General features: G+C 31.6%; 1 protein-coding gene across 1 annotated transcript; it reads right to left on the bottom strand.

Annotated features, from left to right (window-relative positions):
• Positions 1 to 520: 520 nt before the first annotated feature.
• LOC127712524 (probable 18S rRNA (guanine-N(7))-methyltransferase) lies at positions 521 to 21,951 on the bottom strand. Its single transcript, XM_052219013.1, has 11 exons — positions 21,860 to 21,951; positions 18,356 to 18,393; positions 16,928 to 17,023; positions 16,494 to 16,576; positions 13,577 to 13,673; positions 11,400 to 11,496; positions 10,649 to 10,699; positions 8,390 to 8,475; positions 4,322 to 4,429; positions 3,254 to 3,343; positions 521 to 888 (listed from the first exon to the last, which is right to left on the bottom strand). The coding sequence occupies exons 1-11, from the start codon at positions 21,902 to 21,904 to the stop codon at positions 834 to 836; spliced, it is 846 nt and encodes a 281-aa protein (XP_052074973.1). The 5' UTR covers positions 21,905 to 21,951; the 3' UTR covers positions 521 to 833.
• Between the last annotated feature and the right edge of the window lie 5,694 nt (positions 21,952 to 27,645).

The raw sequence follows: 27,645 nt of genomic DNA, 5'->3' as shown, positions 1-27,645 counted from the left end.
AGTAAAGTTTTATGACCTACAGCCCTGGTCTCATGTACATTAGCTCAATTATTGGAGACAGGTTTTAACGTTATAAGAACTCAGCAAATTCTTGATTATTATTACCGAATAATGACCATTTTTCTCTTTTTGCACCATAACAAAGCAGAATAAGATGTGTTGAAACAGCAGTTCTATTACTGAAAATTCTGCTGAATTTTCAAATCAATCAAGGTACTGTAAATTAATAAAATATTTGAGTTTTATTAAATTTTGAACACAAATAATGCTATCAAAATATTTCAAAACAAGTTTTTAAAATTTTTTGCAAAACCTATCCTGTTGCAATTTTTCGCAACAATAAAAACAAGAACAAAAATTTCTGAATTAACAGTCAGTATTCTATCAGATTCCAGCAAAATTTCCAATCTGACCCATTAATTTTACTGAAGAATGTAAAAAAATAATACAGCATAAATCAAGAATTGTGCCTGGTGCAATCTTAGGCAATGATTACATTCATAATAAGGTGAAATCAGTATTCTTTGTTAAAGACATTTATTGTAATATCTAACAATACCAATTTATAAGGTAGTTTCAGTTAATAATTACGATATGGTATTTATCCATAAATAACAAACAGATCCCAAGCCAAACAGTCTTTTGGGCATTCCAAAACAGCCATTGTAATATCTTCATAAAGTTAAAATCAATAAAATATTTGTTTGTAGTAATTTCTTGGTTCCACAGTTGATAATATTTTCATGGTTCCCATCTTCCTATACAATCTCTAATGCAAGTCAGTTGAGTCAATAACACACATCATTACAGTTCATAAATAAGTTATTTTATTTTTAAAAGTGTGCTTTCCTTTTTCTTCCTGTGTATTTTGTATCAGGTCTAACTTCTCTACAAAAAATAGAATATGAATTAGTTTTTTATAAGTAATATTGATAATAATTTACTATAAATTCATCAAAGATTATCATTTTAATCATGCAATTTATGTATTGGTCTGCATACGTGTAGAATTTTTTTTTGTATTAATTACACAAAGCTTTTGGCCTGCTATATAAGACTCAACTTTTGTCAGGCTGCTGGTCTTGTGTAGATCCACAGAAAATATCAGTATTCATGATATCCTGTGAATTTTCGGAATTTTAATTCTTACAATACTTCTCCTTAAACACAAAATATGTCTCTTTATGGTTTTCCTACCGACTATCATCTTTAGAGTTTACATTGCTAACAGTAAGTTTTCAATTATACCTATGAATATGAAAAGTTCAAATATTCATCCCATTTAAAAACTAGATGTGTTGGAATGACACAAATGGCCCTGCTTGCAAATTTTCAAAGTCCAGAGCCTGTAATTTCGGAAAAAATCAGTAGAGCAGAACCAAATCTAAACTCGATCTGTAACTTATCATAGTAGACTAACATATTAAAAATCAGCTCAATATGTGAAGGCGTTTAGAAAAAAAAACCTTACTTCTAAGTATTTTTCAAAATATCCAATAATGAACAGTAAATTTCAAACTATATTTATACATAATTTCTAAAACTAAAATATGATACTTATCTATTTTTAACTATGAATCTACTAACAATTGCTGTTAATTGTGCAATACGGCTATGAATTTGGATTGTGATTAAATATTTGACATCGCATAGGTTTTTTGACACAGAATGAATATTGTCTAAGAACTTAAATATTTGAAATTTGACTTTTACCTATTATTGTCTAATATCCAAAATCTAAATACATGGTTAGGTTCATCATATCAAAGAACACCAAGAATTCAAATTTTGATGAAATCAAAGTTAAATTTTGGACCCTTTGGACCTCAATGTGGACTTATTTGATAATGGGGCCAAAAATCAAAATTCTGAATACACAGTTAGATTCAGCATATCAAAGAACCCCATAAATTCAATTTTTGTTGAAATCAAACAATTTTGGACCAACTTGAAAACTGGGCCCAAAATCAAAAATCTAAGTATATGTTTGGATTCAGCATATCAGAAAACCCCTTGAATTCAATTTTTGATGAAATCAAACTAAGTTCAATTTTTGACACTTTGGGCCTTAATGTGGACCAATTTAAAAACTGGGTCTAAAATCAAAAATCTAAATTACACAGTTCGATTCAGCATATCAAAGAACCTCAAGAATTCAATTTTTGTTGAAATCAAACGAAGTTTTATTTTTGAGCCTTTGGACCTCAATGTTGACCAATTTAAAAACTAGATCCAAAATCTAAATACACGGTTAGATTTAGCATATTAAAGAACCCAAAAAATTAAAGACTTTGAATTAAACCCCATTGCAATTGCTCAAGAAATAAGCAGTTTATACAAAGTATTTTTTATTGTTTTTGGCCCCTTTTTCCCAAACTGTTAGGGCAATAACCCCCAAACCCCCAAAATCATTCCCAACCTTTTTTTTTGGTATGGAGGCTTTTGTGGTACAATTTCATACAGATCCATAGACTTATACTCAAGATATTGTCTTGGAAACATGAAAATCCATTCACCCCCCTCCCTCCTTAACCCCTAATTCCTAAACAGTTTGAGCCATAACCCCCAAAATCCATCCCTGCCTTCCTTTCAAAGCATGGAACCTTGTGGTACAATTTCATAGAGATACATACACTTATACACAAGTTATTGTCCTGAAACAAGAAAAATGTTTGTTTTTGGACCCTTTGTGGCCCCTTATTCCTAAACAGTTAGGACAATAACCCCCAAAATCAATCCCAACCTTCCTTTTGAGGTATGGAACCTTGTGGTACAATTCTATAGAGATCCAGACTCGAGTTTTTGTATGGAAACCAAATGTCTTTGGACGCTGACAACGTGATAAAATTATACGAACGCAAAATTTTGCAGTCATATTAAAACTCTGTATAATTGTTCGTTGCGGAATAACGGACAAAGGTAAAACTATATCGCCATAACCACTAAGTGGCGGGGCCAAAAAAAAAAAAGGTAAAAAATATCATCAAATAAAAAGAAATTATCAACATACTACATTCTTCACTTTGATAAGAACAAGATTACACAAGCTGAAATCTCTCACCTGCTTTACTGATCATGATTGAATTTATGTTAAAAATCTTTAAGAGAAATAACATAAAACATAAAATTATCAATGCTCCATGAAAATGAGGTCAAGATGAAGGTCAGATCAATACATGTGTCATAGGCAAGACAATTACCCATTAATAATTACTTTGCTTGGCCTACATCAGTTCCTAAATTAGTTACTCACTTTCCTTGTCTCCTCCTTCGTTCTTTTTTCTCTAAAATCCAATCTCTGCTTTTCTTTGGATTTTTACCTCTTAATTGTTTAAAGTTTTGTCTGTAGAAATAAAAACTTCATTATTTACATGTCACTTATATTTTTTGATTGAAATGAAAATGATTTAGTTGCCATAATTACAACAATTCATTATGCACAACTGTTGCAATGACATGCCATAGATAAATGACATTTCCCCACATGTTATAAAACCATAATTCACTGTTTCAGCTATAAAGTTTTCATACATACACTAACAAGATAGTGATTGGTTAACAACATCATAAACGATTGGTATTCAACCAACTGGCACTCTTATTTTCATTTTGGTGATAAACAATAAAACTTACTACATTACTTTAGGTTATGAAATGGTGTTTTTTTTTTCGATAAAGTTATTGTATTGGATTTTTCAACAAACATTCACTAATTTCTGATATAAGGGGATGACTATTTGATATTCTGGGGATGGGGACCAGGAGAATTTTTTCTGATGGTATAATCATTTTTATCTTTTGTTAGTCTCGCTTTTTTTGGTTTGATCTACTGAATGTGCACAAACACTTACTTTCATTTTTGTACACCTTTATACCTTGCATATTGTTGGGTTAACTATTCACTTTTTTTCTTGTTTTATGCAACGTTGTATTAATTTTCAAATTCCTCACATGTGTGTTGCTGGAAAATTTGTTAATTCATTGTAAATTTTTACCAGGAAAATCTGCCTGTTTTACTGCAAGTCACAAGATATTGTGTATAAGGGACTATTTCACCTTTTTATATGTTGTATTACTGGCAAACTTAAATTTGTCACTATCCAAATAGTTGCGTATTTTTGTCAAAGTTTCCCTGTTACTATATTCAGTCAAATTTTGTGTGTGCCTATCTGGCAAGGTATTTTATAAGCCAGTGTAATTTTTTATATCGTCTGCAAATTTAACGCTATACCGTTTAAATATTTCTTATCAAAGGCCTTTTTTAATTTTATCTATACTGACAAATTTTATAAACTGTATCCCTGTTTCAAATAAATTTTACCTTCTATCACTGAAGGCAACTTGATTTTGTGAAGTATTAGCACCTTCTGTACCCAGTCCCTTGGGAAGTTGCTGTGGTTGACCGCCAGCAAATAAACATAAAAACATTCTACAAAATAAGATGCTAACACTTTTTAATGCAGTCACAAGTATTGGAGAGCAAAAATGAAGCATGCAAATGAAAAAAGGATGATTTGAGGACAGAGTCCCCATTAACAGTAAGAAAATCAAATAAATGAAAAATAAATCTAAAATCAATATACTAGTGAGTAGTGAATCCAAAAACCTTTCATTTTCACAACAGTTGAGCTTTCACATTACTGTGTTCCTGTTGACAAAGGTTGCCATGTTGTAAATCATACGATTTCCTGCATAATTGTATATCTGATTACCAAAAATATGAGGACAAATAGTTTGAATATTTCTGTTTGAGAACATCATAACATGAGTCTTTTACTTATTCAACATAGGAATGTATACAAAACAAAATTATTTCTCTGAGGAAACTCACTTGATCAATCAGACAGATTTTTGTAACATGAAGATTAATAATATAAAGCTGAATTGGTTTAAATTATATTTTCAATTAAAAATACTTTAATTAGAAAAAAAACCCCTGAAAATTGAAGATAGCACTTCTTTGTTTACATTGAAAATGTTGTCATAAATAAAATTCCTTACAACAGGACCATCATTGGGTACTTTTCCGTATTTCAGCTACTTTTACAAATAAAGTCACACTCTGTATGAATATTTAATTTTAATCCCTTCTTGTGCTCCAGTAAAAACTTTTCATTGCATATAAGAAAATTAACTTACCTAGAAGGAAAATGAAATTGTCTATTTTCTATTAGAGATTTGAGGCAAAATTAGCCAGCTGGCTTAAAGTGTCGTAAATTGATTATAATACATCTGCTTAGTTGGTAGAGCTTTCTTCTGTTGAATTTATGTTATATACCTTTCTAAAGGCTATTTCATTAACATGGATGTGGGAGGGTAAGAAGGGGAGTTTTAGTTTCAAGCATGGTCTGTTCATCATGGTTGTTTGTCTATTTAATGTATGTGCAAAATAATCATTAGAAAGTATATTGGTTGTGGAGGAATATTGAAAGTCCATTTAATGAAATAGCTCTTAAGTTCCATTACTCCTCAATGTCATATTAGAAATTTATAAAATAAATGGGGAATGTGTCCATGGGACACAGATGATGCCCCAGCTTGCATATAACGTTTTAAAGGTACATAACTCAAGAAAGGTAAAAGTGACACTACCCAAATTTGTAGTTGATCTGAGTATTGTGGTAATAAGCATTGTGTATAAGTTTCATAACATTTGGTTGAGACAAACTTAAAATTAGAGAACGGAAATGAAAAATTCACCAATTTTCCCATTTGTAAATGGGTATAACTCTAGAACGGTAAAAGTGACGTTACCAAAATTCAAACTTGATTTGTGTTTTGTAGTAATAAGCATTGCGTATAAGATTCATAACATTTGGTTGAGGGAAACTAAAGTTAGAACGGAAACGAAAAATTCAGCAATTTTTCCATTTGTAAAGGGGCCTAACTCTAGAACGGTGAACCTGACGCCACCAATATTCAAATTTGATCTGTGTTTTGTGGTAATAAGCATTGTGTATAAGTTTCATAACATTTGGTTGAGGAAGACTTAAGTTAGAAAACCGAAACCAATTTTGGGACGTCCGGACGGACCAATGTACAGACGGACTAGGGTAAAACTTAATGCCCCCTCCACTGTGGCTAAAAACTAAAGGGAGCTTATTTAAATAGATATAATACAGTCACCAAAGTTTCATGAAAACTGCTCAAAACATTTTTGAGTTATGGTCCGAAAACTGGAAAATCTCCTCCTTTTTTATGAATAAAATCCCATAACTCGGAAACATAAAATCTAAAACTTATAAAAATCAAAAGGGAGCTTACGTCAATAGATATAAAACATTCACCAAAGTTTCATGAAAATTGGTTAAAGCATTTTTGAATTATTGTCCGACATGTTGACGAAGGAAGGACGGATGGACAGACAAAGGTATACGATATTACCTCCTGTAAATGGGCGCATAAAATAAAAACAGCTCTTCATAAAACCAAATAGAATTGACCACATGTAAGAAAATTTGTTTATATGAATTTCATTGTAAAATAAAATGCTCCGCAGGGCGCAGCTTGATACGACCGCAGAGGTCGAACCCTGAACAGTTGGGGCAAGTATGGACACAACATTCAAGCTTGATACAGCTCTGAATTTGGATTGTGATTAAATATTTGACACAGCATAGGTTTCTGACACAGAATGAATGTGGTCTAAGAACTTAAAAATTTTAAATTGGACATTCACCTATTATGGTTCAATATCCAAAATCTAAATACATGGTTAGATTCAGCATATCAAAGAACCCCATATATTCAATTTTTGCTGAAATCAAACAAAGTTTAATTTTGGACCCCGATTTGGACCAACTTGAAAACTGGGCCCATAATCAAAAATCTAAATACATGTTTAGATTCAGCATATCAAAGAACCCTAAGAATTCAATTTTTGTTAAAATCAAACTAAGTTTAATTTTGGACCCTTTGGACCTTAATGTAGACCAATTTGAAAACGGAACCAAAAATTAAGAATCTAAATACACGGTTAGATTCAGCATATCAAAGAACCCCAATAATTCAATTTTTGATGAAATCAAACAAAGTTTAGTTTTGGACCCTTTGGACCTCAGTGTGGACCAATTTAAAAACGGGGCCCAAAAACCCCATTGAAATTGGTCAAGAAATAAGCAATTTATAAGAAGTATCTTTTTTTGCACAATACTGTGCAATTGAATATTTCTTGCTATTGCGCAATACTGTACAATTGACAATTTCTTGCTATTGCGCAATATTGTGCTATTGGATATTTCTTGCTATTGCGCAATACTGTGCAATTGAAGATTTCTTGCTATTGCGCAATACTGTGCAATTGAAGATTTCTTGCTATTGTGCAATACTGTGCAGTTGAAAATTTCTTGCTATTGCACAATACTTATTATATAATAATTTACACATCCTGTTTGGTGTGTATCTCCTACCATATCATTATTATTTGCTTTTAAATATAAATCAGAAATAATCAACTTAAAATGGAAAATTTTAAAAGAAAAAAAAAAGGAAACCCCCCCCCCCCCCCAAATTTTTTGAACCCCCTTATGATTCATCACCCCCTAACTCAATACCAGCCTTCCCTTTGTGGTATGGTACCTTGCAGTACAATTTCAGAGAGATCCATACACTTGAACACAAGTTATTGTCTGGAAACTAGAAAAATGCTTATTTTTGGCCCCCTTTTGGCCCCTTATTCCTAAACGTTTTGGGCAATTACCCCCAAACTCAATTTCAGCTTTCCCTTTGTGATATGGAACCTTGTGGTACAATGTCAGAGAGATCCATACACTTACACACAAGTTATTGTCCTGAAACTAGAAAAATGCTTATTTTTGGCCCCTTATTCCTAAACGTTTCGGGCAATTACCCCCAAACTCAATTCCAGCTTTCCCTTTGTGATATGGAACCTTGTAGTACAATTTCAGAAAGATCCATACACTTACTTACACACAAGCTATTGTCATGAAACTAGAAAAATGCTTGTTTTTTGCCCCTTTTTTGGCCCCTAATTCCTAATATTTTGAGGCAATTACCCCAAAAATCAATCCCAGCATTCCCTGTGTGATATGGAACCTTGTGGTACAATGTCAGAGAGATCCATACACTAACACACAAGTTATGTCTGGAAGTTACAAAAATGCTTATTTTTGGCCCCTTTTTGGCCCCTAATTCCTTAACTGTTGGTACCATAACCCCCGAAATCAATCCCAACCTTCCTTTTGTGGTATTGAACCTTATAGTAAAATTTCATAGAGATCCATTCACTTCAACTAAAGTTAGAGTGCGAAAACCAATGTGTCTTCGGACGACGCCGGACGACGACGACGCCAACGTCATACCAATATACGACCGCAAAAATTTTTGCGGTCGTATAAAAATACCAATAAAAATCAAGACAGCAACATACTTTTTAGCCTTTGTACTGTTAGGAAAATCTACAACTAGACCCCCAGTAAAGCCTGCTCTCATTGCTTGTTGTGTTATCAATTCTAACTGAAAAAGAAAGACATGAGGATGAAACAAGAACCCATACCCCCACTGGTAATTTAAAGTATCAATAAACAGGAAGTAGGTGTCTAGCAGATCCAAAAACACTCAATGATCAGATGTTACAACTCATCACAGTCAAGCTGCTGACCAAATATCAAGTCATTCTATTCAAGTTTTTTTTGGAAAAGTGTGACAAAAATATTTGTTTTCATTCAATATGTTGAAAAATTCAAAACATCTGTAAACAGGAAGCAGGTATCATACAGATATAAAAAGCACTCATACACCTCATTCTTTCAAGCTAAAACCAAATATGAAGTCATTCTGTGCAGAGGATCTCGAGAAATATTTAACTAAATTTTTAAGTTAATTTCATAACCCTATCTCGAACCTAACCCTCTTTTATTGGAACAAACTCATATTTAAAATTTTACAAAACCAACAATGCTTTAAAATGAAAATCACATGAAAACTTCAAACAAAGCAGTGAAGTGTAATTGTAACTCATCTGTTAACTTTATCCATAGTAAGGCATAAACTGTATTTGTTTAAATAATGATACCTAATAAAAAGTGTCTCTTTGCAATACACATTGCAGTACTTCAAATAGATCACATTTAAAAGAAATGGAAATTAGAGCTATTTTCCTAATGCATGTAGTTTAAAGGTTTGGTTGGCTTGCTTGCTTTGTTTGTATAAATGTTTGCTCAAGCTTCAGCTTGTATACATTGTTCTTGAATGTTATTGGATGTTAGGTATAATGCAGAATATATATAATGTATACAAGCTGAAGCCCCGCCTATCTATTGATTGTAGATGTCAATCTTAATTACAATGCTTGAGCAAACAGTCATACAAACAAATCAGGGATGCCAACCAAACCTTTAAACTACAAGCATTAGGAAAATAGCTCTAAATACCAGAGAAAATTTAAACTTGAGTGTAAGAACTTTTTAAGGTTGTACCAAACACCTTGACTAAAATTAATTTGACTCGTTTAATTTTCATAAAATTTTGACAAAATATTAACTTTGGCTCTTTGACAAAAATATAAAAAATTCAAAAAACTTGAACCACACACTTTATCGGAAAAATTTCATTGGATATACATATATAACAATTTAATAAACACTAATTTTGATCATTGAGAAGCTTAATATTTCCTTAACAATAGAATGTGATTAAAAGCAGATTAAATATGTTCCATAGAATAACAAACAACAAAATTGCCATACCACATACTGACATACTAATTAAAAGCAAATCAAACACCAGGTCTAGCCACGAACAAACATACCGACAAATTCGATGCAGCAAAGACAGTTACAAATTTTCATTTTTCTGCCAAACTATAAAAGACTGGAACAAATTACCTGAACCAATAGCCTGTAGCACCACTACTGAGTGCTTCAAGGAGAAACTCACTAGAGAGATGCTCCTTGACACTTACAAACACCTACATGTTTAATGTGTATCTTTTTTTTATCTTATACCAAAAATTAAAAATAAAAATTGAAAAATATTACATACATATACATTTGTATATATAAAAATTGAAAAATTATTATGAAATCAAAAATATATTTTTAATCATTAACAATATTGTTAAACCAGGCATGCGCCAGAAAGTAATCATCAACCAGTTGATGTTTTTCTGTATATAAAGAAGAAGAAGAAGAAAGAAATGTTCAGCTGAATTTAACAGAGTTATCTCCCTGTAGTGTTATGTACCACCTTAAGAGCTAAAAGTAGTTATCTATTTGCAGTCAGGATAATAGGATTTGCCCAGAAGTTTTGATTTTTTCATCTTTTTTCCTATGAACATGGTATTGTATAGATATTCTTTGATTTATAATTTTAGATTGCCCCTTGGTAAAGTTAGCTTGTTAAGAAAAAGCTTCAGTCCTTTATTTAATAAAAGTTTGACGCCAACTTCATTTTTTATGTGTCAGTAACATCGCCATATCACAGATTAAGCTGGTTAAAAAACTTGCAATTAACATTACTTTTATTTGCATCACAAACTATCGTTGTTCCTAATTTGCTTTACTAAATCATTGAAAACGGCATATGGTCTACCAAAGGCACTGAATTGATTATTTATGAAATCTTGCCATACCAGTAAAACCATAAAATGTACAAAAATGTAACAATGGTTTATTGTAAAATACTTTACTTGTTGACTGTTTTCTGGATATAGTTGGAATACAGCCTTGCCTCCTCTACACTGAAACATATATTTTTTTGCAAAATTACTTTGTACAAAAACTGTGAAAATACAAGTTAAGAATACTCCAAGTTCCAACTTTTTCTGAAAGTATGAAAATTGGTAACCATTTAATTGAATGAATTTACAATGGGTTCTTGACGCTTAACAATGATAAAAGTTTTAAAACCCTTTCAAAATCATGAATATGTGGCAAAAAGATTCAATAATTCTGTGTATTTCAACGCTTATCTTTTCTAATATCAGAAAAATTCACAAATATCACATCTTTAAATTGTTTGCTGACTTCCTCTTTTCTCACAATAAAAACAAACATTAAACATTTTTAATTGGCAAACATGCCATAAAATTACTTGAATCGGGTGCCAGTGTACCGTAAGTTTTAAGTAAATAAAATCACTGTAATATAAAAATATGGAGATGTGGTATGATTGCAAATGAGACAGATCTCCATCAGAGACTTAAGGATGTAGATGTAGAGAGTTTACATTGTAAACATCTATAAGTCATTGTAGGTCCTTCAACAATGAGCAAAACCCATACTGTATAGTAAGCTATAAAAGACAGTAAATGACAAAATGTGAAACAATTCAAAGGAAAAATTCAACAGCTTGATTTATACTATAACAATGAATAATTATGGCAGACAGCAACCAAGACAACAATGGTGGTTACCATGCTTCATGGTTTACATACATACCAGACAGGCATACAATGTTGTGAAGAACTGGAATAATCTCTTTGGTGGATGGTGATATTTCTTATCTGCATTACATAACCACTGTAAAGCTGATATACTAAAAAAGAAAAATTTAAACTATTAAGTTAAAGATTTGTCAAAATATTATTTAATCGATTAATTCAACAACATCTACTGTTGCCGTGGTGATATTTTTTATTAAATAATCCAGAATTCTTTCATTATACTACTGAAATTTACCCTCAAGGAACTTACTTTAAATAAATCTGATAGGAACACAGAAATTTGGCAAAATATCCCCACTCCCTTTAGAACAGTTGAGTGTCTTACCGGAATAACACTGTTGATGCAACCGTGAAATAATAACCAGAATGACTAGATTCCTAAATTAATAAACATAAAAGAACAGCCAATTTACTGTTAAAGGGCAATCACTAAAAAAAATATTTTTTGGGGTTCTTGAAAACTTTTATAAATATCGTATTGCCAGTGTTCTCTCCAAAAAACTTACAGAACCAAGGTCATGGTGCTACATTTTTCACCATGGTGCTATAAATTATAGAACCACATTCATAATATGATTTCATATTGTAAAAGAGGTTCTATACTTTAAGAGAAACAGTTTTATTTTCCATGGTGCTATAGAACACTGGATATGTACTTCAAATAAATATGTTACCTTGGCCTGAGAGATAGATGTTGCATACATGTGCTGGACTGTGAAACTCAGATCAGGAGATTGGGAAATTTTGGTCAGGAGTTTAGTTCTCAGATCAGGTGGTTTTTCATCGACATTAATTTTGTCGTAAATGTGACCTTCTGATGTAAAAATTGTCTTTTTATAGTGTGTTTTTTCCATCTGAATGTAATATATCAATGTGTTATCAGTACCCTTGCAGTCTTCCTATTTGAATGATATCAGTTGAAAGAAATATTGGGAAGATTCTGTTTCTGTTTCTGTTTCTGGTTTTGTTTTTGATTATTGATGGCTCATAAATAAAGTACTATGATTTAACCTTTCCTTTGAGTACAAAGAGAAAATTAAAACAGTGTTTTATTCACGCCTCTATCTTTTTTATTTGTATTCAATGTCATTGGTGTAGATATACATGATATATAAGAAAGGAATATGCTATAGGAATATTTATAACATATTAAATAGATGAAAATTAACAAACAATAACAATAGTAGTGCATGGTTTATGAGCATTAATAAAAGTCATTTTGCTAGAAAAACTTAAGACTGTCATTGTTTAAAACACTGTAAAATATATTAGCAAAAGCAATGTCTATATTACATTGACAAACGTTATTTAGTAACTATAGCCCTGGTCTTGGAACACTGGGTCATGTAAGAAGTACAAGCTGCCTTGACTGGATTTAAAACACTTGACTCTGTAATAAAGTGATTCTGGTAAAAGTTTGTGAAGTTGTTAATGTTAACACTGAGGAGGCTGTGAATTGTCTTTGAGTCAATTTTTTTCTGCTGTCAGTTTGAATCTTCTTAAGCATGTTAAAGCCTGAAGGTCCTTTAATGTCCCCATTGCAGTGTGAAATAGTATTTCTTTGTTGAGTTGAAAGTTTAATTAAATATTTTTTCGGCATCAAAACCTTCCAATGTTTGACAACATTCCACTTTTCTATCAATGCCAGTATTTACGTTTAATCATCCTTGGCGAGTACCAAAACAAGCCATATAGAGTAATTAATATCCTCTCATCTGTTGATTATTCGATCAAACTATTATAACTTGTTAATTAGCATAGGCCAGGTCAAATTCTACACATGTTGCATAATCACGTAATGTCAGGTACACCGGAAATGTTCGATACACTCAATGATAAATATTTATAAACAGCGTAGTAAAAAATGGCGTCTGAAAATTTTATTCATAAATTTTCTTATACACAGGATTTTTTTCTCAACAGGAGGACAGGATCAGACCCCTGAAAATGGGATTATTGTACTCCCATCGAGAGGTTCACATGTATGACATTCAAACCTGAATCCTGATGCAAGTTTAATAGTTTTACATATATCTTGATATAATTCTTATAAAAATAAGAAGATGAGGTATGATTGGTAATGAGACAACTCTCCACCAAAGACCAAATGCTGCATAATGTAAGCAACTATAGATATAAGTACAGCCTGTTTGGATTTATACACCTTTTTACCTAATGACTGCATCAAATGTTCCTGCTTTGAATGGCATACCATCTCCCATATCACCTAACACAAGATCTCCTTCAGATTCTTTTTCTACTGCTATGTCTACAATAGAGCAAATTAGAAGACATAAAACAAGATCGTTCAGCTGTGTGGCTTGTATTTGCTAAGAAAAGTACTGAATATTTTTGGAATTAATTTTCTGATCCATAAATTTATTACATCTTGTACAATCAAATAAATGTCTGAGAAAAGAATGCAGCTTTTTAAATTTACTGAAAATTTGAAAACTTTTATGCCAGCATTGTGTATTATCTTTTTAATTGCTGAATAAAGGCTTTCACAAAATTCAAATACTAACCAAATAACTTTGACCAAAAACTAATTGCAATGGCCTTCATGACAAGTGACATCATAATGGTGATATACAGGATTTTAGCGATTTTCAGGAACATTTTTGTTATTAGTATATCAGTATACCCAGTGTTACCCAAAATGTTTTACCCAACAAAAAGAATATTAGAACAAAATACACTTTTTAATCTTTTAGGTCAAATACTGTGCATAATATTCTTCCTTAGCATGAGTGTGTCAAACGGTAAAGATTTTGTGTAATTTCATCATTTTTCCATATTCTGAATAAACTATGAAAGGAAATGTTCTTTACAACAATAGCCCTGCTTCTTTGATAAACATAGATTCAATATTTAATTCTGCAAATTGAAGAAATTTTGAAATACATTTGATTTTACGGCCAATTTGGTACTAAATGGTACCTTTCTCCAATTTAAAAGTAGAGTTAGTTTTTTTGGTGCAAAGGTAATTTCAACATAAAGTTGGGTTAAGGGTCTTAAAATATGGCATTGTTTAGGGTCACTTTCTATGTATAAAATAATTCATGTTGCAGAATATGAACAATTCTATTCATTGCAAAATAGAAAATCCTTGAATATGATTCTTATTACTACAAACTACAAATACATAACACACAATTCTGTATACAAATATTATTTAGCCAAAAAAAAATATATGTTCGTTTACGGTTACCTGACAGACCCTAATTTGTGCATCATAAGTGAAATAAATGTGGATAGTGTCCACATGTGGACACAGATGATGCCCCCGCTTGCACATCATATAGTTATAAAGGGACATAACTGAAGAACGGTAAAAGTGACGCTACCCAAATTTAAACTAGATCTGAGTTTTGTGGTAATAAGCATTGTGTGTAAGTCTCATAACATTTGGTTCAAGCTAACTTAAGTAGAGAACAGAAACTAAAAATTCAGCAATTTTTCTATTTGTAAACACTCATAACTCTAGACTGGATTTGTATAAGTTTTATAACATTTGGTTGCGACAAACTAAAGTTAGAGAACGGAAACGAAAAATTCAGCAATTTTTATGTTTATAAAGGGACATAACTCAAGAATGGTACAAGTGTCGCCACCAAATTTCGTACTTAATCTGTAGTATGTAGTAATAAGCATTGTGTAAAATGAATATTTTGTATGGGTTTCATAATGTTTGGTTGGGGCAAACTTAAGTTACAGAATGGAAACTAAAAATTTTGCAATCTTTCGATTTATAAAGGGGCATAACTCAATAATAGTTAAAGTGACACTACCAAAATTCAACTTGATCTGTGTTTTATCAGTGGAAGTCAAAATTAAACATTGCATTGTATAAAGCATTGATTGTAGTTGATTCAACTATAATCATGGACAAAGGAAGATAACTCCAATTTAAAAAATTACTTGATATTTAGAAGAAAATAAAAATTTTGCAATTTTTCCATTTATAAAGGGGCATAACTCTAGAACGGTTAAAGTGACGCCACCAAAATTCAAATTTGATCTGTGTTTTGTGGTAAAAAGCATTGTGTATAAGTTTCATAACATTTGGTTGAGGCTAACTTAAGTTAGAGAACGGAAACTAAAAATTTAGCAATTTTTCCATTTATAAAGGGGCATGACTCTAGAACGGTTAAAGTGACGCCACCAAAATTCAAACTTGATCTGTATTTTGTGGTAATAAGCATTGTGTATAAGTTTCATAACATTTGGTTGAGGCAAACTCAAGTTAGAGAACGGAAACCAATTTTGGGACGTACGTACGTACAGACGGACAAGGGTAAAACTTAATGCCCCCACCGCTACAGCGGGGGCATAAAAATAACTGAACTCGTGTCAAAAGCGAAGTTAGAGTTGCCAATAAATTTAATCAATTGCCTGAAACATCCTTATGTTCACAATCGTTAATATGACAGCTGTTATAAGGAAACTCGCTACTCGCGTGATGAAATAAACACTTTGCCGCAATTTTTTGGCCAAACTTTAACTAAAGGAAATAATCCAATCATTAAAATTACGGGGAAACTCGACCAATGGACAACTTGGACCATGGGAAGATGGACTGCACGACTCAAAATCATGTCGCAAAAAATAAAATGAAAAAATTAACTAAAATAAAATTATATAGTAGCCTGTTACTTTTGACTGTGATTGTAAAAAAGGTTTTGCCCTTTCTCAATACCTGTTGGCCCAAATTGTTTTCAATGTTGGAGTTTGAACCAACAATGTGACTACCTTAACAGTATCAAGCACATTTTGACCCTGGTTTCCAAGTTATGCACCATCTTTTATTTCCTTGTTCAAGCTAAGTAAATGGACATTGTATTGGTAAGTGGACCTTGCAGGTTTTTCATTGTGTGTTTACAACACATGGTCTAGATCAGTAAAAGGGGGAGGTTGTATGGACCCTGTACCAACTCAGGCTATCTGGACCATGTGTTGTTCATTTTTTTTTTGTCTGTTAATTTGCTCTATGTATTAAAAGTAAGTCTTTCCAAAAGATATAATGGATTTAGAGAAAAAAAAGTTTTAAATATATTTGTTATATTTCACTGTATAATCAATAAATTACCAAGCATGTGGGGACTAATATCCACACCTATCCAACAATGTCCATTATCTGTCAAACATTCACCACTTAGTCCAGAACCACACCTTAGAACAGGAAAATCATTGATTTATTGAAATATTCAATATCTAATATTACAAATTTATAATAAATCATATTTACAAATCAATATAACTTTGTTCTCAATACTGCATGATACTATATGACCTTTTGTCATTTCTATTATTCAATACATCCAAACACGTACAATTCACTAAACATGTTATCATGATTCTTTGAGAGTTATAAATATTATTATAATATGCTTAACAATTAACAATGTTATATATATCTTAAGAGAAGTAGCAACAGATACACTAACTAACAGGTATTAATTCAAATTAATTATAAGTCTGAAAGTCTGTCCGAATTATTAAGAAATTAATGAAACAAATTACCCAACATCCAATATAAAACATGGCTGATCTTCAGGTAATCCTAGTAGTTCAATGGCTCTTTCTGACAACTGATTCTGTATTTCAATCATTCGAGTACTATTGAATATAAAATACATTAATGATGTTACACTTACATTTATCATGTTTATGTTTGTTTGTAACAATTAGAAGGGCTTCACGGCTTCATTTTCTATTATGTGGACTGGTACTTTTCCCATTTGTAAGAGGTAGGTTTATTTTTCATATTCTATGATTACCTTATACTTGTATAAAAATTCCATGGCCTCTGTGGCTAGTTGTCTAAGTAGTCGAACTACTGTATCACTAGCCTGTCAACACTGAGGTTGTCAGTTAATCTCCGGTATGTGGTAGGTGTGCTTGACTTCAATCTGAATTGACAAGGATTGTCAGTTTTCCTACCGTAGATCGGTGGTTCTCTCCTAGCTGGCACTCCACCAATAAAAACTGACTGCCATGAAATAGCACAAAAGTGCTGATAGTGGCGTTAAACACCAATCAATCAATCAATCAATATAAAAATTCCTCAATTCTAGCAGTACGAATAAGTTGTGTGTGGAAGTGTAAAAATAACAGGTACCACCTCTTGATGAAAGATCATCATCAAAGTATCTATAAATTTAGCTATCATGATAACTTCTCTATGAGTTAGGTTTGACTGTTAAACTGATGTCTACAATTTGTCAGGTCTGACTGTTAAACTGATAAGTAAATGTATTTATATTTGTTTTAGGGTTTAACCTTGCTTATTTTGCTATAAGACACAAGTATGCCTCCCATTGGTAAATCTTAACTCTTTGGCATACAACTGACCAACTATATTACAAACCAGTAAATTGATTGAACCTTGACACTCTTGTGAATCATGACAGAGAAAGGTGTAAACCCTTACCAACGGCATGAATGACTGAGTTTTGATTAATCATTTTACCTTTTACTCTAAAGAATTACCAGTACTTGCATATTGAACTTATCTTCAAATAGGCTTAAAAAAATGTATTGCCTCCTTGCAGCTAAAATAATTTAATTTGATAAAAGGTTTACAAAGACTATATAGGAAAATATTTTGGACTTTAATGATGCTTATCCAAAAAGACCATTCAATGTGTTAGGGTAGGCATGAACATTTAAGGCAGGTAAGAAGGCATGAAACAGAACTACATTTATTGTTGGCCTTAAGGCTGTATGTAGAGGTCCTCATGTCTTATGAAGTCTCTACCGGAACAGAAATGGTTTGTGTTAGGTTTGACTGGCATACATCATGTACATTTTGTACCTCTTAACTCTAAATATTTGGCAATATTTTTTAGAGACATATACATGTATATTTATGGTAACACTGTACTGAGCAATCTGGTTAGAAAAATTAAATTTAGAATATATTTTCTTAGTTTGCACAATATATCTTACTTTGATGTGTATTTCCTGGCTTCATCTTCATTGTAAAACTGAAATACAAACAAAATATGCATAAATCATGAGCTGAAGTCATTCAGTTCAAATAAGGGTTATTTTCAATGTTAATTTGTCAACAACTTTTTTATATTTTGGTTTTTCCCATGTTATCACGGTTATAATAATATGTTGAAACTCAATTCTTTATTCACATTACATTCATGACATTTACAGACTAAAGTTAAATGTCAGAAAGCCTGTAAGAACACTTGGATGTCAGTTTTCACAACAAATTCTTTTGCTAATAGATTCTTATCAATTTTTTACAGATTTTCTGGCTGTAGTCTAAAAAATAACTTTCTTTTAGGTAAGTGAAATTCTTAATAACCAAATAAAAGATTTGGCAATGAATAGTTGTGAAAACTGAGATGCTCCAGTAAACTGACTCCACATTGTTTTTCTTTACATTTTACTTTTAAATTTGTAAATGAGATATTGTACACAAAAACAGATATGTTGTGGATTCATTTTTCTTAAGTGGATACCAATTTTTGTCGATTGAGGAAAAATGTATTTTGTGGGTAAATAGATTTTTGGGGTTAATTGATTTTGTGGTTTTGCCAAAGTCTCCACAAAAGCCTACATAATATTTTGTTGAACACTTAAATTCAAAGTTTAACCCTAAGGCTATACCCAAGAAATCCATGATTTCACCATATAATATAATTTGGATAGTGGTACAGAGACCTGCATTGAGGTGTCATTTTACCAGATAATATAATGTGAATAGTGGTAGAGACCTTCATTGAGGTGTCATTTTAATAATTAGGATAGTGGTTAAGAGACCTGCATTTAAGTGTCATTTCACCAGACAATATAATTTTTGATGGTGATGCAAAGACCTTCATTGAGGTGTCATTTCACCAGATAATATAATTTGGATAGTGGTTAAGAGATCTGGATTCAGGTGCCATTTCACCAGACAATATAATTTGGATAGTGGTACAGTCTACAGAGATCTGCATTGAGGTATCATTTCACCAGATAATTTAAGTGTGATAGTAATAATAATAATAATAATAAATTCTTTATTTAAAGAGGGTAAACTCAGTTAGTTACAATAAACTAATCTTCCCTGAGGCCCTCACATACAAATTACAATACAATCAAAAACAGATATTTACACATAGTTAATTTACAGTCAATTAGTTCAATGTAATATTACTAAGATGATAAGATATAAGGCTGTTCAAGATGTACATGTAGTCAAAAAAATCAAATACAAATAAAAATAAAAGAATATACAAATACCTTGTAGAAAATATAATCTTATCAGGACTGTGTTAAGTACTTCTTGATACTTTGTTTAAAAGTATAAGTGTTTTGAGCTTTACGCATTTTGTGTGGTAGTCCATTCCATAACACTGATCCAGAATAAACAAAAGATTTCTTAAATAGCTCAGCTTTTGGCTTAGGAACTATCAGATTACCTTGAGTGACGCCTCTCAGGGAGTAAGGATTATTATCTGATTTCAGTTTAAACTTTTGAACTAGGTACATTGGTGCTTCCATACGCATACATTTATATAGAAGTAAATATTTGTGGTATTTTATTCTATTGTCAACTGTCATCCACCCAAGTTTTTTAAATAAGGGGGCTGAGGGGGATAAAGGATCTGCATCTAGAATTAATCTTGCTGCCCTTTTTTGGAGTTTTAAAATTCTTGCTATCCCTTCATTTTTACATTCACCCCAAATAATACAGCAGTAGTCAATCAGGGGCAGAATATATCCATTGTAATATGTTTTCCTTGCATTTATATCTAAAAATTTCTTTATTTTAGAAAGAAGGTATATTCTGGATGATATATTAGCACAAACTTGGTCAATTTGATTTCTCCAGTTAAGTGTGCTGTCAATTTTAACACCTAATAATTTTTCACATGAAGAATTTTGTAATACTTTTGAATCTATTATTAAGTTTGGTTGATAAGTCTGAATTGATAGTTTCTGCTTTGTTCCAGTAACCAAACATTTTGTTTTATTTGCATTAATGAACATGTTATTCATTTTGCACCACTCTTCAACCCTGTATAAATCTTCTTGAACATCATCATGTATATTTTCTATGTTTTTCCCTGATTTATGAAGAGTGGTGTCATCAGCATATAGGTCTGTTTCACAATTTTCAATGCATAAGGGAAGGTCGTTTATAAATAGCACAAACAATAGAGGACCAAGTATAGAACCTTGGGGGACACCAAATTTTACATGTTGTTGTTCAGAGTAAACATTACAAATGTTTACCTGCTGTTTTCTGTTATTCAGGTATGACTTGAAAAAACTAACAGTAGCCTCACTAAATCCATAAATTTCAAGCTTTAAGCAAAGAATGTCATGATAGTGGTTAAGAGACCTGCATTGAAGTGTCATTTCACCAGACAATATAATTTGGATGTTGATGCAAATACCTTCATTGAGGTGTCATTTCACCATATAATATAATTTGGATAGGGGTTAAGAGACCAGCATTGAGGTGACATTTCACCAGACAAAATAATTGAAATAGAGGTAGAGTCTACAGGGGTGGGTCTTTTCACCACCGCACACCACCGAACACCAAAAAAAACAACATCAACCACTAAGAAAATCAGTGATTTTATACAATAAAACGATAATATCAATTAAATTACGTCTAATTTAACAAATTTTTAGATGTTTATGTGCATCATTTTTCTGTTAAAGTCGATTATCAATATCATCAATATAAAGAAAAACGTCTCCGGATTCATCACTATTTTTCTAGATTACATTGTGTGTGTACAAGAATCATTTGACATCAATTACTGATGAAGGATATTAGTTACCCGAAATATTTAACATTTGTTCATGACTCTTTTCTTATTATTGGTACAACTATTTTACGAAAGAAAAAAATGAAGAAAACAAAATTATTTGAGGTGTCCAGTGGTGGTTTGCAGAGTTGTAGTGTTATAGACTCTCCTTTTCTGTTCGATGTAGATATTTGTTCTCTTAACCTTATTATTTGTTGAACTAATAACTTAAATATTATATTTAGGTCACATTTAAAACAATAAGAGATAAAAAAATTAATTTTTGGGGTGTTCGGTAGTGTTCGGCGGTGTGCGGTGGTGTTCGGTGGTGAAAAGACCTACCGGAGTCTACAGAGAGCTGTATTGAGGCGTCTTTCTACCAGATAAATATAAGTGTGGTAGTGGTTAAGAGACCTGCATCCATGTGTCATTTCACCCGACAATATAATTTTAAATAGTGGTGCAGTCTACAGGGACCTGCATTGAGGTGTCATTTCACCAGATATTATAATTTGGATAGTGCCTTTAGTGGTACAATCTACAGTACAGATACCTGCACTGCCACTGGGTGTCATTTCACCAGATAATATATTATTTGGATTTCTTTTTATTACTGTCAAGAGAATAAAACATCCATAAACACGATTTCACTGTTTTGAAATGCAACTTTTGAGATGTTACTGACTATTTCTGGAGGAGCTTGTCTTTCTGGTCTGCCACCATGTGCCATTGTTGCTGTTTGATACTTTACTTAAAACTCAGAGTTTTTGTACCGACTTCAGAAATTTATTACAGCAAATCCCATTAAAATGAAATATATTCTGAAATTAATAAGGAAGTATTAGTAGAATTATTTGTTCATGAATATAATGACTGTCTGGGTAATTTCATTAATTAATTACAGAAACTTAGGTTTGAAATAATAGAGTTCAGATTTTGAAAGGAATTATTTTATATCAACCGAAGATAACATTCGATCTCTATCTTTTGAACTCTTGAAGCGGACGGGATTATATGCAAAAGTGTTTGTTGACGGGTTGACTTTTGCAGAATATGTATTTGACATGCACGGAAAAGAGTTAAATACAATTCTATATAAGAGACCTTTATCAGATTAACCTCCATTCATTGATGGATTAAGATAAATGTGAGAGGTTGAATGAATTTAAAACCAAAACTTAGTTGTGAAGGTCATGAATACAAAACATTCTGTAAGCAGAGGAATTTCCTCAAGTTTAAAAGGGACTAGCATCTTATATAGTCCTTTCTGTATTGGTCAGAACCGATGGTCATCAAGTAATGCCAAACAGAAATCACCTACATATTACTATGATATTCTTGGAATAACTCCAAAAGCTAATCAGCAGCAAATCAAGGAGGCTTACTATACGATGTCAAAGAAATATCATCCAGATGTCAGCCCATCTCCTGAGGCACACCTAAAGTTTCAAGAAATTTCACAGGCATATGAGGTTTTAGGAAATTCGTCAACCAGAAGAATGTATGATCGAGGTGTCAATAGACCAGAATATGCTAGAAGAAAAGAAGAACATCAATCTGATCACAAAGGAGGTCAATTTTATCAACAACATGGCTTTGCTAAAAGAGGACAAAGGCCAATGACTGGGAGAACATCTATCTATAATTTTGATGAATATTATAGAATGCATTATTCTGAAAACTTTAAAAGAAAGCAAAGAGACATTGAATTTGAAAATTTTAAGCAAAAAATACATGAAGAAAACGAGAAGATGCACAATGATTTTAGACCTATTTTTTCTTTTTCCATGGTATTATGTCTAGCTTGCTCAATAATATATTCCTTAAATAGTAGGTAATCAGGTAATACAATGAATTACTGTATATAGTACATTGTACATGAATACTATATTAGATAAGATATACGTTTGAGGTTTGCACTGGTTTTATTGTTGGGACTGCAACAATGTTGCAGAAGTGAGATACATGTATAGAAATCTGACATCTGTTGAGAATATTTTTAGCCCTGATCAGAAAAATTCATTTCATAATTTTACAATAAATATCCAGTTTAAGAAAGTCTTCATTTTAATTAAAAGCTCTAAATGATAATCATTGTAGATATGAAACTGTTCATTTGAAGGAGTAAAATCAGATTCTGTCAGAATGTCAGAACTCAGATATTAATAAGTCTAATTTTTATTTTAACTCGTAGAAGTGAATATTTTTGTGTTTCATAGGTTGTCTCCCTTTATTTCAAAACAAAAATATGACTTCAACAAGTAAATAAAAGACATTCATGATTGTATTATATGTCTCTGGCTAAATGGCTAATCTAAAAACATTTCACCTGTATCAAATATGTATCAAATGTTATGATTATTGACTTCTGCAAGTCTATGACTAAGTTATTGAAACAGCTAATAATAAGAGGATCAAACAAGTGTTTTTATTTTAATTTATATATATATATTTATTTCTTCAAACTGTTGAATAATTCTGGTACATGTATGACACTGATTTAGAAGGGGTACATTCATGCCTCTACAAAACTATGTTTGTAATGACATGTACATGTACTGTCATGACTGTCAGACATACATTATGTTCAATTGTATCAGTTTTACTCCTTTTATGATATATATGAAATATAACTAAAAAATGAAAAATTTAATAATAATATAAAGGTAGGTTATAATTGATATACTGAATGTTTTAATATTTGTCCAGAATGTTTGTACTGAGTGAAAGATTTAGAATTATAAGTTACAGCAACAGTATTGTGTGCATGTAGTGCATAAATGTATATTGAGATAATCATATTAGAAGAATTGGTAATTTATTTGTTGATACAATGTTTTTTGATTATTTTACTTGTAATAATGTATACTATTTCATGCTCCTAAACCTGCTATTAAAAACCATTAGAAAATATAGTGAATATTTGTTGGTTTGATTTTCCTATATACATGTATCTGCAGGCTTCTTTTGCTCTTACCAGATATTAGGTGGAATGGTTTGTGATATAAAACTGTAGTTTTAGTGTACATGAATGTACAGTGTTAGTATATGTATATGTAGGACTCTGAACCGCGATGGCACTCCGAACCGCGATGGTCAGGCTGAAGTGTGATGGTTGACGCTGAATTAAGTGCTTTTTTGATCACACTGAAGTGCCTTGGTGTCATTGTTACGCTATCTTGTTTATAGCTACGCCAACGTATGATGGTGGTTACTCTGAAGTGCGATGGGTTACATATACTATATTTTTAGTGTTTTTCATGTTCACATGTTGATGAAGAAGTAAATATGTTTGCTAGAAGCAGCTTTCTTGTTTATTGAGTAAATCATCGAGAATATTTCCAGTTATAAATGTAACGTTGTAGTTTACTTTGGGCAAAAAAGAAGTCAACATTCATACAATCATTCCAGCCGCTACATGCAAAGATTTTCTTTTCATTAAAACCAGTGATTATTTCAATGACTGAAAATGTGATAGCTGTTTGAAAAGCAATATAATAAGTGCCTAATGAACTTATCACCGAATGTGGTTTTTACTGCAACTAGATAAAATGTGGAATGTTTTTGTATATCCAATATGAATACAGTAAATACATTCTTAATACTACCGGTAAAGTGAAATAATTAGTAAACAGGGGAAATTTAGCCTCTCTGTAGCAGATCCGTTTTCAAAATTTACAGAAGTTTTGTTTTTACGTTCCAGGGTGCTTGGAAATATCGAACTACATACGGGTCTGCAGACAGAATCTCCGTCTTCTGATATTACGGTAAACGTAGAGCTCATGAGAGCTGAGATTACTTTAACACATATAGTTATCTCATTTGAGGGGAACAAAGTAAAGATAAACTGTTCATAATGTCTTCATGCAGCAAACTTAAAGAGAACGAGCTCTCATTTAGTATGAAACTGTAACTAAGGACATATATAGACCATCGCACTTCTGCACTTCGGCAAAGGCCATGGCACTTCAGCGTGACCATCGCACTTCAGTGTCCCCATCACACCTCCGAGTCCTACATATATACGTACAATGGCCAAGTTTCATTTCAACAAAATTATTATCTTATAGGTGAAAATCATTCATTTAGGTTCCTGGCTGTAGATTATTGTTAATTCAATACTTTTGAAATTTTATAAATTCTTTGTATTTTTACTTTTTTAAGTCAAAAATAGGTAATGCAATTTTTACCAATATAATCTCTTTTGTAATGGGAATTTAACCTGTGCTTTTTGAAAATCTGGGAAAAAAACACATTTATAGAATTTAAGGGTTTCACATATAATAGGTAGTAGCGATAGGGGCAATGGTTACCACTTTTTGGAGAATTATGTTGGTTTTATACATATACAGTTACATGTATACATTTTTACCTTTAGTGAGAAAATGAACGGTACAATGTACATTGTATTATATTTGTTTATTTTAATGAAAAGTAAATATATTTTATTTCAGTAACGTTTTTGTTTACGGGTACTGAAGAATTGTGATGAACATGAAATGTTTGTTAATTGTTATGTACAGATCATACTGAAAAGGAAATTGTGGCATTGTTAAACAATAAAGAATGATATTCAATGAAAAATGAAATTCAGAGTTAATCATTTTAGTTATTTTTTTTATTAGATATATAAAAAAAAGGATATGTGGTATGGTTGCCAATGAGTCAACTATCAACCAGAGTTCAATTGAAATGGATGTATTTAAGCAATTATAGTCAACCATAAAGCCATCAACAATGGGAAAAAACCCATAGCGTATTGTCTGCTATAAAAAGGCCCTGAAATATTATAGGAAAGTGATTGCTGCAGCTTGATTTAAGAAAACAATCTCATGCGCTTTTTTATACGACCGCACCGCAAAAAAATTTTGCAGTCGTATATTGGTATCACGTCGTCGTCGTTTGAAGACACTTGGTTTCCGGGACAATAACTTTAGTGTAAGTAAATAAAAAATCTTTGAAATTTAAACACAAGGTTTATAACCACAAAAGGAAGGTTGGGATTGATTTTGGGGGTTATGGTCCTAACAGTTTAGGAATTAGGGGCAAAAAAGTGGGAAAAACAAGGGTTTCCTAGTTAATTTACAATTAAAACAATTTAAAAGCAGTGTAAGGGAGGTAATCCAAACATAAACAATGTTTTAAATTATGTATAAAGGAATGTTGTATTGTCTTGAGGTGATAAGCTGTCAATTTACTTTAAGAAGTTACTATTAAATTTATGATGATTAAGAAATATTGATTTTAGCCATGGTTATGTATGTCATTTTCTATTTTAAGACTTTTATGATGTATTTAAATGGGTAATTATGGTTGCAAACTATGACCAAATCTTGAGGGAAAGAATTTTTTGTTTGGAAAAAGGGGGGGGGGGGGGGGGGGGGTAAAAAAGAAATTGTGGGAGGGGGACAATTTTTTCTCATTTCAGATTTCAGAAATTAAAAAGAAAATTTCTACATATTTTAATTTTTTTTGCCAAATAAATGAGGGGGGAGGGTAAAATTATTAACCGGATTTTCGAAGGAAATATCGGTTATTAAAATGGTGATATACGGCGGGCAGCTGGGCGGTTTTGGCGGCTGCCAAACAGTGTCTGCACAATAACATGAAAACGCTTTAACAATTTTTTTTCAAATTTAAGTATGTTGTTTCCTGGGACTTAGTGAAGGTCTCTATTAATTTTCAAGATTTTAGTATATCTCCTTTGTGAGTTATCGCCATTTTTAATATCCAAAAGTAGAATTTTTAAATATTTTACTGTTGTTATTATGTTATGATTTGTCTTATCTCAGAATAAAAATTGGAGTGACAGATTTATTTGAAAATTATCTATTTCCTAGGTGGTAATGATTATAAGCTATATCATTAGACATTTTGAAGATTATTACATTATTAATTATGTTAGAGTACTATGTTAAACAACCATAGTTCTGTTCAATTAGATATTATAAATATTTCAGAATATGATAATGATTTATTTTCATTATTAATTAGATCTTGGAAATATTTTAGCATATGATAATCATTGGAGTGACAGATTTATTTGAAAATTTTCTGTTTTCTGATAAGATCTGTAGGACTGTATATAAACAGTTTGAAACTTACTAGTATTACTGTTTAAATGAAGTTTGGAATATACTGTTCATTATTAGAAATTTTGTAGATAATTAAGTGTCCGTTAATCATATATATTCTTACCCCTACCCCCCTTCAATTTGATAATGTGCTTTTATCATGTAAACGGTTGAGATCCCTACTCCTAAACCATATATATTCTTGTATGGGACAATAAAACAAATCAAATGAAATATTGGGATAGTCCTCGGGTTCACAGCTACCCTCCTTTTTTTTGAAAACTTGTAAATGTGCAAGCTCCCCACCCTGAAACCATATATATTCTTGTATGGGACAATATATCAAATCAAATGAAATATAGGGGAAGTCCACGGGGGTAAACACTACCCCCTTCTT

Source organism: Mytilus californianus, unplaced genomic scaffold (genome assembly GCF_021869535.1).
Source record: "Mytilus californianus isolate M0D057914Y unplaced genomic scaffold, xbMytCali1.0.p SCAF_8, whole genome shotgun sequence".
In the NCBI taxonomy this organism is placed as follows: domain Eukaryota; kingdom Metazoa; phylum Mollusca; class Bivalvia; order Mytilida; family Mytilidae; genus Mytilus; species Mytilus californianus.
Note: the sequence above shows the minus strand (reverse complement) of the source record. Positions and strands in the feature narration are given on the sequence as shown.